This window comes from Ornithodoros turicata, chromosome 6 (genome assembly GCF_037126465.1).
Source record: "Ornithodoros turicata isolate Travis chromosome 6, ASM3712646v1, whole genome shotgun sequence".
Classification (NCBI taxonomy): Eukaryota; Metazoa; Arthropoda; class Arachnida; order Ixodida; family Argasidae; genus Ornithodoros; species Ornithodoros turicata.
This window is the reverse complement of record NC_088206.1, coordinates 24042745-24061188: the sequence shown is the minus strand read 5'-3', so window position 1 is coordinate 24061188 and position 18444 is coordinate 24042745. Positions and strand designations below refer to the sequence as shown.

Genomic DNA, 18444 nt, shown 5'->3' with positions numbered 1-18444 from the left:
CCATTACAGTGCAAATAACCACGTTTTTAATGGAAAGGAAGTGGAATACCCCTAGACATGCATATATAGTCCCAGGATATTGTAATCAATATCGACAGTGCCACAGTATCCCATTAAGGTGCAGAAACCAGCATATTTAATGAAAAACATAGGTAATATCCGCACACATCGGAATAGTCCCACAATATCGTAAGCAAGGTTGACAGTCCGACTGTATCCCATTACGGTACAGAAACCCGTATTTTTAATGAAAACCATGAGTAAAATACGTAGACATAGGAATAGTCCCACAATACCACAATCCAGATTGGCCGTCCCACAGTATCCCATTGTGGTGCAGAAACCCGCATATTTAATGAAAAGCATGGGTAATATCTGCACACATGGGAATAGTCCCACAATATCGTAAGCAAGCTTGACAGTCCCACTGTATCCCATTACGGTACAGAAACCTGCATTATTAATGAATAGCATATGCAATACCCGTAGACAAGGGAATTGTCTCAAAATGCCCTAATCAAGATTGACAGTCCCGCAGTATCCCATTAGTGCAAAAACCTGTGTTTTTAATGAAAAGCATGAGGAATACCCATAGACATGCTTGTAGTCCCAGGATATCGTAATAAAGATTGCCAGTCCCACAGTATCCCATTACAGTGCAGAAACCCACATATTTAATGAACAGCATGGGTAATACACGCACACATGGGAATAGTTCCACAATATCCTAAACCGAATAGACAATCCCACAGTATCCCGTTGTACTCCGGAAACATGCATTTTGAATTAAAAGCATGGGTAATATCCATACACATGGAAATAGTTCCACAATATCGTAATGAAGATCCACAGTTCCACAGTATCCCATTACAGTACAGAAACCCGCATATCTGATGAAAAGCACGGGCAATATCCGTACACATGGGAATAGTCCCACAATATCGTAATCCATATACACAGTCCCACAGTATCTCATTACAATGCAGAAACCCATGTTTTTAATAAAAGCATATGTAATATCTGTAGACATGGAAATAGTCCCACAATATCACAATCCAGATTGGCAGTCCCAGAGTATCCCATTACTGTACAGAAACCCGCATTTTTAATGAAAACGATGGGTAAAATTTGTAGTCATGGGAATAGTCCCACAATACTGCTATCCAGATTGACAGTTCCACAGTATCCCATTAGTGCAAAAACTCGGGTTTTTAATGAAAAGCACGGCGAATACCCATAGACATCCTTATAGTCCCAGGATATCGTAATAAAGATTGCCAGTCCCACAGTATCCCATTATACTGCAGAAACCAGCATTTTGAATGAAAAGCATGGGTAATACCCATAGACACGGAAATAGTCCCACAATATCGTAATCCAGATTGACAGACCCGCAGTATGCCATTACAGTGCAAATAACCACGTTTTTAATGGAAAGGAAGTGGAATACCCCTAGACATGCATATATAGTCCCAGGATATTGTAATCAATATCGACAGTCCCACAGTATCCCATTAAGGTGCAGAAACCAGCATATTTAATGAAAAACATAGGTAATATCCGCACACATCGGAATAGTCCCACAATATCGTAAGCAAGGTTGACAGTCCGACTGTATCCCATTACGGTACAGAAACCCGTATTTTTAATGAAAACCATGAGTAAAATACGTAGACATAGGAATAGTCCCACAATACCACAATCCAGATTGGCCGTCCCACAGTATCCCATTGTGGTGCAGAAACCCGCATATTTAATGAAAAGCATGGGTAATATCTGCACACATGGGAATAGTCCCACAGTATCGTAAGCAAGCTTGACAGTCCCACTGTATCCCATTACGGTACAGAAACCTGCATTATTAATGAATAGCATATGCAATACCCGTAGACAAGGGAATTGTCTCAAAATGCCCTAATCAAGATTGACAGTCCCGCAGTATCCCATTAGTGCAAAAACCTGTGTTTTTAATGAAAAGCACGAGGAATACCCATAGACATGCTTGTAGTCCCAGGATATCGTAATCAAGATTGCCAGTCCCACAGTATCCCATTACAGTGCAGAAACCCACATATTTAATGAACAGCATGGGTAATACACGCACACATGGGAATAGTTCCACAATATCCTAAACCGAATAGACAATCCCACAGTATCCCGTTGTACTCCGGAAACATGCATTTTGAATTAAAAGCATGGGTAATATCCATACACATGGAAATAGTCCCACAATATCGTAATGAAGATCTACAGTTCCACAGTATCCCATTACAGTACAGTAACCCGCATACACGTATATGATGAAAAGCATGGGCAATATCCGTACACATGGGAATAGTCCCACAATATCGTAATCCATATACACAGTCCCACAGTATGTCATTACAACGCAGAAACCCATGTTTTTAATAAAAGCGTATGTAATATCTGTAGACATGGAAATAGTCCCACAATATCGCAATCCAGATTTGCAGTCCCACAATATCCCATTACAGTTCAGAAACCCACGTTTTTAATGAAAACCATGGGTAATACTCGTAGACATGAGAATAGTCCCACAACACCGTAATCGAGATTGACAGTCCCACAGTATCCCCTTATGGTGCAGAAACCCACAATATTAGTGAAAAACATGTTCAATATGTGTACACATGAGAATTGTCCCAAAATACACACAAAAAAGTCATGTAGCCCACACATGGTCACTTGGATGAAATTGCATGAGAAACGGATTAAATTATGTGAAATGAGGGTTAAAAATAATGAAAGGAGGATTAATTTCGATGGCAAATGGATGGATGTCATGGTATAAGGATTAAAATGTACGACAAGAGGATTAATAACACCAGAAAAAGCTGTGGAAGAGCCTTATGTTCTTTAAATATGTGTTATTTGTACATTCCTCTATGTCCCTGACGAAGATATGGCTGTACCACGACAGCACCATTCGCTACTGTGTAATTTTTTCTGGGAGTGTTCTTTCATGACATTCAGTATGTGTGCCGCAACACCTGTCCATGCAGGCCGTGCGACATAAGATGCCTATACAGACATGTCATTTGAATTGACCTGCACAGTACCCAGACCTGTGTAAGGCGACCACACTGCATATTGAGAAGAGTCTCCACCACATGCAAGTGTTCACATAGGGTGGGATGAACAGTGCAAGACAACAAAAATTCCAGTAATGCATGCAAAGCAAATAGCAAGAAGCTCTTGCAAGAAGCAGGGAGATGGGAGGCAAATATGTGCACCAGTAAATTATTCACCTCTGGAATATGATCTCCCGCAAAAATATTGCATCCGGTGGCATGGAAGGTGACCTTGTTTGGGAAGATCGTGATAACTCACTGTTAACCAACACGTGTTGTTAGCTTAGAGTAGACCATCGTTAACTCGAACTTGGATATCTCGAAACCCCGGATAACTCGAAATTTTTTTTCATCATGTAATATTCTACTATAATTGCCATGTATTTGCCCCCTATCTCGAAGGGCGTTGAGGGAAAAGCAGTTGTACAGTGACAAGGACATCTTCAACCTCGACGAGACAGCTTTGTCTTATAAGATGCTTCCCGGCTGAACCTTCGCACCGAAGCGCAATGCTTGTGTGTGCGCAAAGCAGCGAAAAGACAGGACCACGCTACTTTTCGGAGACAATGCAAATGGCGAAGAGAAGTTGCCACTTCTGATCATTGGCAGGGCACGCAACCCAATGTGCTTCAGGAATGCACGGCTGCCAAGAGATGTGCGCAACAAGGCGAACAAGACTGCGTGGATGACGGCAGCTCTATTTGAAGAGTATGTGCGTACTCTGGACCGCAAATTTGCGAGGGACAATCGCAAAGTGTTGTTCCTTGTGGACAATTGCCCGGGGCATGACAAGATTGAGAACCTTGACGCCATCGAGTTAGAGTTCCTGCTGCCCAACATGACTTCCGTACTGCAGCCGATGGACCAAGGCGTAATCGCGATTGCTCGAAAGCTGTACAGGAAAAGTCTGCTTCGTCGCATGTTGCTGTCCTACGACAGTGGAAAATCTTATGAAGTTGACCTGCTTGGGGCAGTGCACCTCATCCACAACGCCTGGACGCAAGTGCCTGCAGCATCAATTGCGAACTGTTTCGCGCACGTCGGCTTCTCACGTGCTGCACGTACGCCAGAGTCGTGCGTTGAAGAGTTCATCGAGTGCGACGCGCTTCTCAGAGACGTGGTCCGCGTTACGGGCAACGAGGAAAACGTTGACGAAAGCGTAAATTTTGATGAGTACGCACTGTACGATAAGGATGTGCCAGTTACAGGTGAAATGAGCGACGCAGAAATTGTGCAGACGACATTGAACACAACCGAGGTTGACTGTGCCGAAGTCGTTCACTGTGAGGAGCCGCAAGAGCTTCCGACAACGGCGGAGTTAAGAAACGCGCTGCGGTTGCTCCGCAACAAGGTTGAGTGTAGCGGTGGGCAAAACAGCCTAATGCGGTGTGTGAAGGTACTTGAGGACGTGTTCCTGACGCCGGAGACGAAACAAACAATGATAACGAATTTCTTCTCTGTACAGTGAGCGAATAAATAAAGCTGGTGAGTTCACCAGCTGTCTAATGTAAGCTCGGCGTGTTTTTCCTTACCTTGGCCGCCAGTATATGTTGAAAATTGCGATAACCCGCTTATCTTGAAACCCTGGTTAGCTCGAAATTTCTCCCGGATTTTGGGACTTCGAGTTAGCGGGGGGTTACTGTATATCAACATCTGAGGCTGCTTATTTGTGCGATAAAATGAAGCAAAATACGTATACGCAATATCAAGTGCAATGGTGAATGACTGTGGGGCCCTGTGTTTTTGTGTAAAGCCCATTTTTACTCCCCGATTTGCATCGTCAACACTTCGGGTTAAAATCGAAAAAAAAACTAAAAACGAACTCTGCATAGTGCCAATTCATCCACCAATATGGGCACTGGAGATCGCTGAACACTACATTCAGCACAACTGTTGCGCATCTTATGTGAATCTAAACTGCGAGAAGCACTCTTTTTTTATTTTCCACCCGAAAATTACTTTTCCACACGATATCACCTGATTTTACCCTGTTTTATGGCTCCTGAAATAAAACACAGGGCCCTATAATGAGGTGACCCGTATGAGTGTAACATTCCTATCAGATTTTAAGAATAGCCTTTCCTTATCATGTGAGTGCCATCAGGGGAGCACAAAATTCCTTTGGTGGCCAGATCCTGGCAAACCTTGGTCAAGCAGGAGGCCTTCCAGGTCATTCTATCCTCGCTGAATTCATGTAACAAGGCACTGCAAATGCATCACCACTACATTGCATTCCTCCACAGGTGTTAACAATAGTGGGAGGCATCTCGGAAGCCCACGGCGACTCCCTCATCCGGTCAGCTTTTCAGTGCCTGCAGCTCATAGTTGCTGACTTCCTTCCCGTCATGCCCTGCCTACAGTTATGTGTTGAAACAGCTGCCAAGTTTGGCTCACAGAATCAGGAGCTCAATGTGTCTCTCACAGCTATAGGCCTCTTGGTAAGCTATACGTATAACATATTAACAACTGCCTTTATTCATTCACCTTACTTCTCCCTCTAGTGGCACATGGCAGACTACCTGTACCAGAATGCAGAAAAGCAGGAGGGCGATGCCCTGTGGATGTGCTTGTTCCAGCGCTTGGGTGAGCTGTGCGTGGACCCTCGTTCAGCTGTTCGTAAAAGTGCTGGTCAAACTCTGTTCTCTACCATCAATGCCCATGGCTCTGTGCTCCAACATGAGACATGGCAGGCTGTTCTCTGGCAGGTAGGATATGCTGTGACGTCAATGTTTTCAAGCTAGCTACACTAAAGACTATCCTTGACTTTGCTGACCAAGAGCGAGGGAGGCTCCGCCTCCAAATGGCGCGCCAATAGGAGGGCTCAGGAGGCAGAGCGCTACGGCCTCTGCTCTTGCCTAATAGATGGCGCATCGGTAGCGCTCGGATCGGGATATGTGAGCCGCTGTCGTCTGTTTCTTCCGGTAGAGCTACGACCTTGAAGCCTCTCCTGTCGCGTAAGAGATGGCGCAACATTGGCGCTCGGTAAGGGCACGTGTGGTCGTCACAACTTTGAGCCTCGACCTTGAGACTGGCCGGTAACCTAAATTCCGATGACGCGGCGATAGCAAACCATAGTGCGTAGTTTTGACGATTATGCTTCATGGATGTGTCATTACGTTATCAAATTTGTGGCCAGTTCAACGTTTCGCCCCGCTCTTATGCGTGAACACTGTCTCAGCTCATGAAAAAGGAAAGAAATGTTGCTGCTTTTGTTCTACTCCTCGCACTGAAATAAATCATTTAAAATAATTGAACCTCTGTATGCAATGAGGGGATAAGTCGAGAAATCCCAAAATGAGAAAAGGGGCCTGATATGATTGTCCGTCCCATTGACACACATGCATTTCCCGTTTTTTACCATGCTGTAGCGGGCCAACAAATCGCAATAAGGTCCTAAGTTTTCATTGGCAGGTGCATACTGGTATGTAGATGTCATTGCAATAATGTAGATGTCAAACTAATTCTGGTCCCACAAGTGCTGACGTACTGGCCAAGGCATTAGCTGATAAATAATGAATACATAATAAATTCAAGTTGATGATGAAGAAAACTGTTACAGTGCATATACAGGTGACCCATCTGCTGGACTTGCTTCATTATACAGTCAACCCTCGATTTATGAACACCCTCGGCTCCCCGAAAAATCGTTCATAAATCGAGGGATTCATAAATCGAAAATTCCGTTAAGTGAGTACAGTAAAACCCGCGGATAACGATATCGCGTATAACGATATCCCTCGTAAAACGATGGTTCACGATTTTACCGTCAAACTACACATTGTTTCTATGGGGAAACGACCCGCGTACAGCGATGGAGACCGCGGTTCCGAGTACTCGTATAACAATGTTGGACGCTGTCCCGTGCGCGTAACATCGCGGCGCCGATGATACGAATCTCACGGGGTAGCAGAAAATATTCGTAACATCCGAAATTCGTATTAAACGAATTAAATCAAAATCAAAATTGAGGCAAGAAAATAGACAGCGAATTTTCCAATACTGTCAGTGAAAGAGGCCGGTGGTAACGCGTTTGTGTGTCGGTATTTGGCCAGTGCTGCTCAAATTCGCGCGATGACTCAAAAGGCCCAGCACGTGCTTTCCACCCGCGCGTCGCGCGACAGTGTTCTAAAGCGAGCTTCTCCTAAAGCACGCAGGCGTTAGGTGAAGCCGACTTGCGGAATGGTGACGTGTAATGTTGCAAGAAGTTGTCCTGATATGTTCCCTGGTTCCCTCCACGAGTTCTGACCGCTGTTCTCACAAGCCAGTGCGATGTCACACAGCTTCACGTTTTTCTTAACATCTGTTTTATTTTTCTTTTATTATACGCGGGGTGGCGCGTGACTTTTCGGGGACGCGCTATTTAGGTCAACCCTCGTGTAACGATGTACCCCGTGTAACGATGGAATTCGCGATTACCGTCAGTATCGTTATACGCGGGTTTCACTGTACTATCGAGCAAATGGAACAGTATTTCCGAGTTGATATTGTGTAATTTTGCTTTGGACCATGCCTTCTGCTGTATCAGTCTCACAAAACAGAGATGTTAGCGCATTCACACTCAGTTTATTATGCAATACTAAATAGTTTAATTTTGCTTTGGACCATGCCTTCGGCTGTGTCAATTGAGGTCAGGTACACTTCTGCAAAAACCCGTTTGTTGTTCGGATTTCGAGGGGTTAAGAACTAAGGGTGCAATACCTCGAAAACGTTTTGTCTGTTCAGGCGTCATTCATAAGACCACGAATAATCCCTTTGAAGGTTTTTGTTGGCCTCGGAACGATCCGTTCATAAATTGAAAGCAAAAACGCTGGGCAACTCCTAGTTGGTTCCCAGAAATTCCATTCATTATTCGAATATCGAGGCTCATAAAACGAGGGAAAAATGCATGTAAAAAGTTTGGTTCCTCGTGCTAGTGTTCATAAAACGAGGGTATTCATCAATCGAAGGTTCATAAATCGAGGGTTGACTGTAATTATATTACCCTCAGGCAGCCAGAATCATTCCACTAACCAATGAGTGTGGTGTCGCTCATCACCGTAGTTGTCTCGCAATGTAAAGACACGAATTATCGTTTCACTGCTGCACATACAAAGGATCTCTAAGGTTAACTTGTTATGCCCAAACTTCAAATGGTGTGCTTGGTAACATATTTGCTTGAGGATGCCTATCTGTGTGGTAACATATTTGAGGGTGCCACATGAGATGATGCACAAGACCTGCCTAATTATATATCTGGATGCTTTTGAATCCGTTTTTTGAATCCGAATTTGAATGTGCCTAGGTGCTGTTTCCTCTGCTCGATCGTGTGCGTACACTGTCTGGCTCTGCGTCGACAGAGAAGGTGAATGACATGGGAGGCAATATCCTGATTCACCACTCTCGTAACACGGCTCAGAAGCAGTGGGCAGAGACACAGGTGCTGACTCTCTCAGGTGTGGCCCGTGTCTTCCACGTCAAGCGGGATCTCCTGCAGACCCTTGGAGATTTCCCTAAGGCCTGGACACTTCTCCTTGAGTTCATCGAAAACTCTGCCCTCAGCAAGAACAATGAGGTAATTACTAAGAGCATGGAAATACAGTTGAACCTTTATATAACGAAATTCAAAATGACCACATAGAATTACAAAAAGTTACATAGAATAATTTGTTAAATCGAACTTGTCGAGAGAAAAAAAATTGTCACAGCGCCAACCCGCACAGCCCATTCTAGTGTACGCCGTTTTGTCATAAGACTGACTTAAAAATATGAACGGCACTCTTATTCTTGAATATCATGCAAGTTTTATTGAGCACAAACGTTATTACCGTACTTACGGTGCCACTCAGGAGTGTAGAAAAAAAATTCAGGCAAAAAGTTTTGCCTGCGAAGTTGACAGAGAAGCTCAGGCAAAAAGTTTTGCCTGAACCGTCCTTTCTGATGCAAGCACAGAGCATCGGTAACTTACGAACAGCAACATCGTTTTTCTTTTCGTCCTTGCACATGCCATCGATGATCGCAAGTTTCTTGTCGACCTGCAAAACCTGTAGCTTTTGGACTGCTCTAATCGCAAATAACCACAGGAAACAGATCAAAACACCGAGAGCGACACGGGAGCGACCACGTGGCTTCCATAGCAAAAGTGATGAGATGAATGCCCGACCTGCCGATTACGTCATCCCATGTGACAACGTCGATAACGAATAACAACGCACTCTGATGTTGATGTCACTCCTCCGTCACCTCTCTCTCTCTCTTACTTGGGGACCGGCACATGCGATTGCATGCGGTGCTATAGTAAGCTCTGTCGGGTTTCTTGTGCTGCAGACTTCGTTAAAAAGAACATGCCGAACGAAGACACTTCGTTAAATCGAGCGCAGAAATGCATTGGCCTCTACCGAGAAGTGTACGTGCATCAGAAATCATACTTTGTATAGAGGATTTTGTTAAATTGACGTTCGCTATATCGAGGTTCAACTGTACTTCAAATTTTTGGTTGTGAACCAAATATGGTCAAACATTGTCCTAGCAAAACCTGATAAGTGCAACAAAATAATTGACATTCATCATCAGGCTGTCATAGGGAGCAATGCATTTTAACGTCCACTAGAATGAAAGAGTTTCAAACTGGCACTTCGATACAAAGAAAGAAACGAATACCCAAAACAGCAGTTACTGCATCGCTAACACGTGCCAAGAGCTAAAAGAAACAAGCTGACGGAGCAACTGCATGCCGCTGCAGCACAACGACAAACGCATGCTTCTAGTTGCAGTCTACTATGTGGTCAACCATCCTTCGTCAGCAGTGCAAAAGATTGTCGTCATCGGAGAAAAAGCCTGAGCTTGGGCGACACAAAGGACTAGAAACACAATCACAGAGAGCTCAAAGCAGCAACAGCAATTTACTCAAGACAGCACAAAACTTTTTTACAGTACAATGTGGGAAACGGCAAGGGAAAGTGAGAACAGCCTTCAGTGAGAAGGGAAAGGGGTGGGAGCGCGATATCATAAAGCCGCTTCAGGGGCTGGTGGGTTACAGCGGACAGCTCGCTAACACAGTTTCCCGAAGCTTGAATGGCCAAGGCTTCTCGTAACAACCGTTTCCTTTTGGAGAAGTATCTGTTAAAACAAAATTTTTCCGAGGGAATCACAATTTTTACAAGCTTTTAGATGCTGAGCTAGGTTGGAGCATGTAAAAATTGTGATCCCGTCTGGAGTGAAACTTTTGTTTTGGACAGACACTTCTCCAAATTAAAGGAAACGGTTGGTACGAGAAGCCTTGTCCATTCAAGCTTCGGGAAACTGTGTTAGCGAGCTGTCCGTTGTAATCCACCAGCCCCTGAAATGGCTTTTTGATATCACGCTCTGCCCCCTTTCCCTTCTCAGTGAAGGCTAGCCTTCACTGAGTGCAGTGCAATACAATGCTTTAGTGTGCAATGTGAGAAAAAGCAAGGGAAAGTTTCAAATTCTCAAATTTTTGTGCTGTCTTGAGTAAATTGCTGTTCCTGGTTTGAGCTCTCTGTGTTTGCATTTCTAGTCCGTCATGTCGCCCAAGCTCAGGCTTTTTACTCTGTGCATTTCGTCCACCAGCTCGCCTGCCTTTATGCTATTTTATGGAGGTGTGCGAATATTCAAAATTTTGAATATGAAAGGAATATCTGATGCTATTTGAATGCTATTCGCAACCTATTTTCAGTATTCGTAGTTTCCGAATATTTTTCGAATAGTTCTGAAGCGAGGTATAGCAATCGCTATTCTGCAAGTCGGCTTCGCGTCACTACATCCAATGGTTAGGTGAAGCCCACTTCAAGTTACCGCCATTGTTATTTTGGTGTGCAGCTCCATTCTGCAAGTCGGGTTGACCCCATTACACTCTAGCGTTAGGTGAACCCTGCTTTACACTGTTCGCAATTTTCTGTCACTAAAATCTACAAATTTTGTGAGCTCATGGTCAACACTACTCTGGACATTGCAGGTTCCAGGATATGTACTCCTAACTTCCAGAGTTATGCTCAGTAACAGATGGAAATATGTGCAGTTTCTAAAAAAAGTACAGGAAATTCACAGTGTAAACATACAAACGAGGAGATGCACACAAAGCAGGCTGCATGGATCATGTTGACTAACTCTCAATGCAGTTAATCCTACTAATGCAGTCTACCATACATAACACAGAGGGACCCTTCTTTCATGATACGTTATGCCGGGTGAAAAGGCTCACATGTTTGGAGCAGAACATCATTGAATGAGCACAACACCACAAAATATTTCACCACGAACTATTTGAGATTATTCGAATTGGGCCTTTTCTGATCATTTGAATTGGATTCGCCATCTGAAGAAATTATTCGAATTCGATTTGCAGGGTACGTGAAATATTCGTAAAATATTCGCAATGGAAATTTTACTATTCACCCAGCTCTACTATTTTATCATTCTGATAGGGCTAACGTGTCGTTGGCTTGCTGGCGATGGTGTACCGGGAGAGGGACATGCTGCTCAACAGAGTCATGAAGTGCCGTTTCCGGTGCAAGTACGGGTGCAAGCACCGACATGACTACTCATTTAGTAAAAACTTAAACTGTGTGGATTTTCCTGTAACTGATACCATCATTGCTACATAGACAGCCTACGAGGGGTGAGCCAAAAATAACGAGAATTGTTTTTTCAAAATTCATGTATTTCTCAGAACATTTCCAAAATTTAATCACCATCACTCTCCCTGAGACACAATGCACTTAACCCACTGCTTTTTCCATTCTTCAAAACAGTTAATGGAACTCTTGGAAAGTCATAGACTTCAGTGTCTCCATCGTTTTCTTCTTTACTTCCTCCACATCTTCAAAACACTTCCTTTAAAGGAGCAGTCTAGAGGCCCACAACTTTGTTTCTGTTTTTGGTCAGTATAGAATGTTAGGTGGCCGAAAACAGTTTTCCCACAATTAGTGCAACCGTAGCGAAATTGGGACGCCTGCAATAGCTCCCCGAACCTCCCGTGCGCGAAACGCGCTCCTTCGCCTTCACGATAGGGACTGTGCGACAAACTGGTGGCGCCGCGATGCGGCCTCTGGAGAAAGTACCTTGCGTGATAGCCGCCGGGTAGCCAGCTTTGTTTACATGTGAAGTGCGGGTATCTTTTTTTGCCACAGCATCGCTGACTGTGCCAGCACCTAAAATAACTCTTCATTAGGGACCAGATGCTTCATTTCTCGTGATTTCTACGCTTCCAATAGCGCCGAGGTCACTAGACTCTTATAGCGTTTGTGACGCGCGTTCGGTCATTGCATGAGGTGTGCACAACATGAGCGAATATATTCTATTTCTTTTGTTCTAGTTTCAATGAAACTGAATGAGGACCTGCAAAATGATCAATGATTAACAGTTGTTACTTTCGTGACGGTGAAACGCCGCTGGATCACCGTCAAAAGCACCGACCAAACGGCAACGTATTTCGAGATAATGATTGAGGTGTTTCATCGCCAGTGCCCAGAGCCGATATTGCTCTCGGTATGACGAGTCTCACAGTGAGAACAGAAGTTCTACGTTGTCCAAAAGGTTTAGTATTTACTCACCGACCATTTCACAGCTGTCGTCCCGCAAGCTTACGGCGGTAGCCGAGGTAAAAAATCTCTTTAGAGTTATTGTATCTGAAGATACTAGAAAAACTGCAGTACAAGTTCAGGCAATAAGTTGTGACCCCACGTGTTTATTTGTATGAATAAAACGGACGCACGATGTAAATTTCAATGACGAAGCTATGTGTGTGCAAAGACGACGAAAGAAATACAAGACTCAGTCAAAAACATGATATTACAAATGGCTGGTGTCAGAGGAATACACGTATTAGCCTTCGCTAGCAAGCCATTTTGTGAGGAGTCAAATAACCATCCTCTCGACGTATCACTTACAGGTGTTTTGACCGGGCAGACGCGAGTGGCTGTTCTCCTTCCGTACTGTTAGATGCATTATAAATACGGTGGTTGCTTCTGTGCAGTTTGAGTCCATTCTCTTCGTTCGCGCCCCAGAAAGGTTCCACATTATTTGCACTTCGAAAATTAGCCCTTCTAATTACGGAGGTCGCCACGCAAGCTACGGTTCCACTTGAGAATGCATAGAACGGGCGGCGTGGTATCACGTCTGATACGTCCAAGACTGCCACTTGCGGCGCTGTCGCGAAGGAGCAGCGCGCCCCCTGTAGGTGTCGCACGGTCCCTATAGGCACGTGATGAGCGCCACCACGCACGTCACTATGTGACGCAAGTGGTGAGGACGCTCCTCATTGGACCTGGGGTCACATGATCGAGGTGAGCAACATCGCGCAGGCCAGAGCGTCTGCTACCGCTTCGGAGACTCCATGCGTTCTCCGGCTACGTGATGTCCGAAATGGAGGGTTTGAAGGCTGTCCACGACATAGCCACGATTTTTTGGGACCGCAGACACCACGGGAAGAACGAGTGGTACAGCCCGAAATTAACTGCGCTTGTACAGAGAAAACCCCGTGCTTCTCGACAGTGTGCAGCCTGTGCGACCGTTTTCACCACGCAGTTGGTTCAGTGGCTAACAGGTGGCGCCACAATACCGCCGCCATCGCTTGCTTTCTGCTACTGTGAATTCTGAGATTGCACAGAAGCCACGGATATATTACTCTTGTGATCGTAATCTTATTTTCTCAGGCTGCATATATGCTTTGTTTTTTTTTTAGAAAACGTGATATAAATCATATAAAGAATAGAAGTCAACAAGAAACAGCTCACAATGTTCGTAGCAGACGGTTTTTCTTACGAACGAATGAGGGGCTCTCTACCACCAACGTCGCAGTAGAGGGGGTGTGGTCTGCAGTTGGAGCGCTCCAGCCTGTCACCGCGGAAGCGATTTTCCAAATTAATTGCACCGTGGTGAAACAACTTTGGATAGAAATATTTTGTGGGAATGCTTTTCACACACTGCTTTACAAGATGACAGCAGTTTTTGGCCATGTTAGATACCACTTTAATGCTCCTTTAAGGTCCCTTTTCAGTCTTGGAAATAAAAAAAGTCGCAAGCGGCAACATTTTCACATTTGATTTCACTTTTCTTGCCTTCTCCTGTCTCGGAGATGACGCACTTTTCCACTGACTTGATTTCAGCTTAGCCGTACCTGTAACCCCACGATTTGTCTCCTGTGATGATTTTGGACAAAAAGTCTTGATCAGTTTCCAATTGATCCTTCAGTTCACGGCAGATGTCCAAGTGGTTGGTTTTCTGATCCTCAGAGAGCAAATGAGGAACAAATTTTGCGCTGATTTGCTTCGTTCGAAGTTGTCGCAATTAATTGACTTGAACTCCAAGAAATTCCAGTCAGTGCTTTCAACTCGTGAATTGTTCGAAAATGATCAAACATTATCGAGTCTCGAATTTTTTGGATGTTGTCGTCGGTTCTACTTGTTGGAGGACGGCCAGGTCACGGTTGGCCTTCATGCAACATATCACCAAGTTTGAACTGAGAAACCATTCGTAAACCCTGGCCTTGCTCAAATCCAGTTCTTTGAAAACCTCTTGAACCATTGTGACAGTTTCTGCTGCTGTTTTCCACAAAAGGAAACAGAAGTTGACGAACACACATGGTTCTTTCACGTCCGCCATCACAAAATTGACTGAGACTGTGACAGAGGCTCAAGGAAAACAACGCACTGATCTAACAAATGCTTGGGCCAACGATGCCACTTGGCCAACTGATGCAGAGGGCAGTGTAGTACATGTGCCTAGTGGCAAACATAGGTACTAATGCCCAACTCTTCTCTATAAAAACATTCGTTATTTTTTGGGGTTCACCATTATGTATAAGTGAAAACACTATATTAAATGCAGCTTTTCCATTTGGGCATCACAGAGATAACATTTTTTTTTTTTTTTTTGCCAGGGGACGGCATGACCAAGTACAAAGGTTGTGGTTTGAATAATAACTTGATTTTCAGGTTTCTCTGTCTGCCTTGAAGAGTTTTCAAGAGATTCTGCAAATCAGCAAGCAGCATCCAGAGGGTGCACTGTTGGTCTCCCCATCCGATCCACAGGGAGAGGCGGCACTGTGGGCGAATGCCTGGCGTGTCTGGTACAACATCGGCATTGAGAGTACCAGGCCTCCGTCGGACAGCACTGTTGAGGATGCACGCTGCACAAATAATTATGCACTCTTATACATTCCATCTCAGCCCTTCCTGACTGCCCTTGTACAAATATTCCCTCACCTCTTCCAGCACATCAAGGAGAGGTATGGCAGTTTCTGACTAAATGCTGGAGCATGAAGAGCTATTGTGTTTGCTAGGTTTTCCGCATCAGACTTCCACAAGTTCTCAACAGTTGTACAGAATGCTGTGGCTGCTCCCATACATGGTGAAGCTTCGCCTATTATCCTCCCAAACCTGACTGAGGTGATGCTCACCCATCTCCAGGAATCGGTCCTCAATGCTATGGATGCCCTTCACAAGGTAAGTTGTGTGGCTTTTTAAACATTTTAAATAATTCAGATAAATGTCTGTATATGGTTGCTTACTTTTAACTAGTATACAAATGATTATCACTTTTTAAGGATGCTCTACTTGGTAACTGGTTTTACAGAAACACCTAGTTTAATCAGTTAGTCAGTCTCTTTATTTCACCAACATGCTTGTTCACCAACACGCTGAGTTCATCTGGCAGATGAACTGAGTGGAAAAGCTGTGAGCAGCTTCACGAGCCCCTGGCTTTGTTTTATAGTTACTACTTACTTTTACATCTGTATACTATACACAAAATTTTAAACATTTTAAGACAAGAGCTGTTTGCAACCCCTAAAAAATGAGTATGATTAATTTTAGTGCCATTCCCAATGAACCTATTTGAAGAACTGATAAATTATAAAAGGGAGGCTGTAAAACATAATCTGTTCTTAAACACGGAACTTTCCATGAATTCCTCTGGCGAACATTATGAGAAATTTTATTTGGTTCTAATGTAACAAGAGATGGATAATTTTACATGCCTCTGTACAAATAGACCTACAAATGCTAAACATTTAAAAATATTATTGTGCATAATTGTAGAAGCCTATGTTACTATTCGGATAGCCTTTTGCGCATGGCCAAGAAACAATTCAAAATTTTCTTTGACATGATTTCTCCACACTGCATGACAATAGTTTACATGAGACATGGACACCGAATTATAGCTCACCAAACCAAGTGCACCAAAAAGTGCACCATCGCAAGCGCATTATAGCATAATACTAGCTCGATTCAAAACGGAAACATGCATCTATACCTGTGTGGGAGCTAACTAGCAGTCAGCCACACAGGAGGAAGCCCAGAGATGAACTGTTTATTCTGCGGGCACGTAGCGCGTCTGTTGCGGTAGTCGTCGTCGTTGGTCCCCACACCTGCTATAGTCATACCTAAAATGTGAGGTGCATATGGTTTCTTTTGTGGACCCTCGTTGAGAACCACGCTGGTCTATGTGCACCCCCTTCCTTATTGCTGCCTCCCATTTACTTTACCCTCTCCCATGCACAGAGGCAAACTGTCATAGTGTATTTTGGATATGCCCGCTACCTAATATGCTCGTCTCACAGTAACTGCTCACTTTAAAACCCTTTAATTTCACGGCACACATTTTTCGTGAATCGGGCCCTGGTCGCGTATTCGCGGCCCACTAAATTTGTCAAAATCTAGATTTTAAAGTTTGCAGCTTAGTTGTGATATGCCTTAATTTGTTAATTCAAGTGTGGAAGAAATATTGCTCAGTTCAGCTGTAGGAGGTATTAAAATGACGTAAGATACAAAGAATACAACATTTCAAAACAGTTTTATGTGCGACAAGCTGATGAAGTGCAGACTCTGTATAAAAGCTCGTGACACATTAAAATTGTTTTGAGAAGAGGCTTCATTCTTTTGCTGTTTTTGCCATTTCAATTTCCTAGCTAGTGAGAGAAGGTCCTGACTAAATGCTGGAGCATGAAGAGCTAGGGAAGGTTCTAGTTCTATTCCCTAGCTATTCTAGGGAAGGTTCCTAGAGATGGAACAAAGAAAATAATGGAATTCATTGCATGAAGTGCATATTGCAACTATCTCGATTAGTTCAAAATTGTATGCGAAGCCCTCAGGCAACCCAAGATAAGGTAATCACTCATTTTTCAGATAAAATGGATAAAGTGGTTGTAATCTGTTATCTAGTTAAATTCATCCATGTTTGCCACATTATAGCTGGTGTAATTTTTCCAATATCATACCAAATCATCATCATCATCACAGCTAAATATAATATATCTAACTTTTGAAAACGACAACACTTCAATGCTGTTTTTTTAGTATGAGCACCTACTCCCCCCCCACAATTGTGCAATCCCTTACCACCAGCCCCTTTCAATTTGGATAAACGTTTCCTCAAGTGAAGCCTCAGTATACAGGGTGATTGCTCTAACGTGTCCAGAAATTATATTTAAAGCAAGCGATAAAAGAAAGTCAAGTGGTACTTTTCTGCTACTTGCAACAGGTACTGCTTCACTAGTAGCACCTGCTTCTTAGTCAAGTAGCTGAAAAGTGAAAAGTAGCGCTCATTTCTCTTTTATCGCTCGCTTTAAATAAAATTTCTGGACAAGTTAGAGCAAACACCCTGTATACACTAAGAAGTGTACTTAGAGAACTTTTGTTTGAGTACTTGATACCTTAAGTACTTTGTAAACGCTAGCTAAAGCAATAACCTTATCCTGAACTTCACACAGTCGCACCAACAAAGAAAGTAGAATTCTCAATGTACTTTGTCGTGGTGCTTGTGCCTGCAGCGTAATATCTAATGCCCAAGTACATGTAGAGATGCTGTTATCAGGAAGCAAAATACTAGCAGTTGAAAACATGTTGAGAAACCACATACTATCATGCGCAGGAGGCTCTTGCTGGAACAGAAAACCTGCAAGGGATGGTGCCATCCATCTTTGGACAGCTCCTATCATTCGCCTGCTATGCATGCCAGGCCCACGGGAAGCCCCGCCCCAAGCACCATGTTGACTGGGTCACACTCAACTTTGTGCCCTTCGGAGAGCGAGCCATGGAGATGGCTGTCTCTCTGTATGTTCAAACAGCTCAACGACCAGTTGTGGTGCAGGCCTCTATACTCCACTCCATCATCAAGGTGAGCATTTCTCTCACAGCATAGATCCTGTCAGGAGGAATTATTTAATAATAATGTTGTTCTGTAATTTGTTGCAACGCATTTTACGAGTCTGACTCGAGCTTGCGAAACAGGGAGCAGCAAATTATGTGGTCCCAGTGAGCACAATATGTCTCAGAGATATCCATATGATATCCCAATTTGGATAATAGGATATCCCAGAGACTTTGCTGAATAGTCTATTTACATCCACGAGATG

At 43.8% G+C, this 18444-nt stretch overlaps 1 protein-coding gene across 1 annotated transcript in view; it reads left to right on the top strand.

Annotated features, from left to right (window-relative positions):
- The window catches only part of LOC135396438 (protein MON2 homolog), a 118707-nt gene that overhangs the window by 47284 nt on the left and 52979 nt on the right, over nucleotides 1–18444 (top strand). The window contains exons 16-21 of the mRNA XM_064627402.1: nucleotides 5336–5530; nucleotides 5594–5797; nucleotides 8374–8643; nucleotides 15023–15315; nucleotides 15370–15532; nucleotides 17961–18206. Coding sequence (XP_064483472.1) covers nucleotides 5336–5530; nucleotides 5594–5797; nucleotides 8374–8643; nucleotides 15023–15315; nucleotides 15370–15532; nucleotides 17961–18206 — 1371 coding nt within the window. The remainder of the gene's footprint in view (nucleotides 1–5335; nucleotides 5531–5593; nucleotides 5798–8373; nucleotides 8644–15022; nucleotides 15316–15369; nucleotides 15533–17960; nucleotides 18207–18444) is intronic.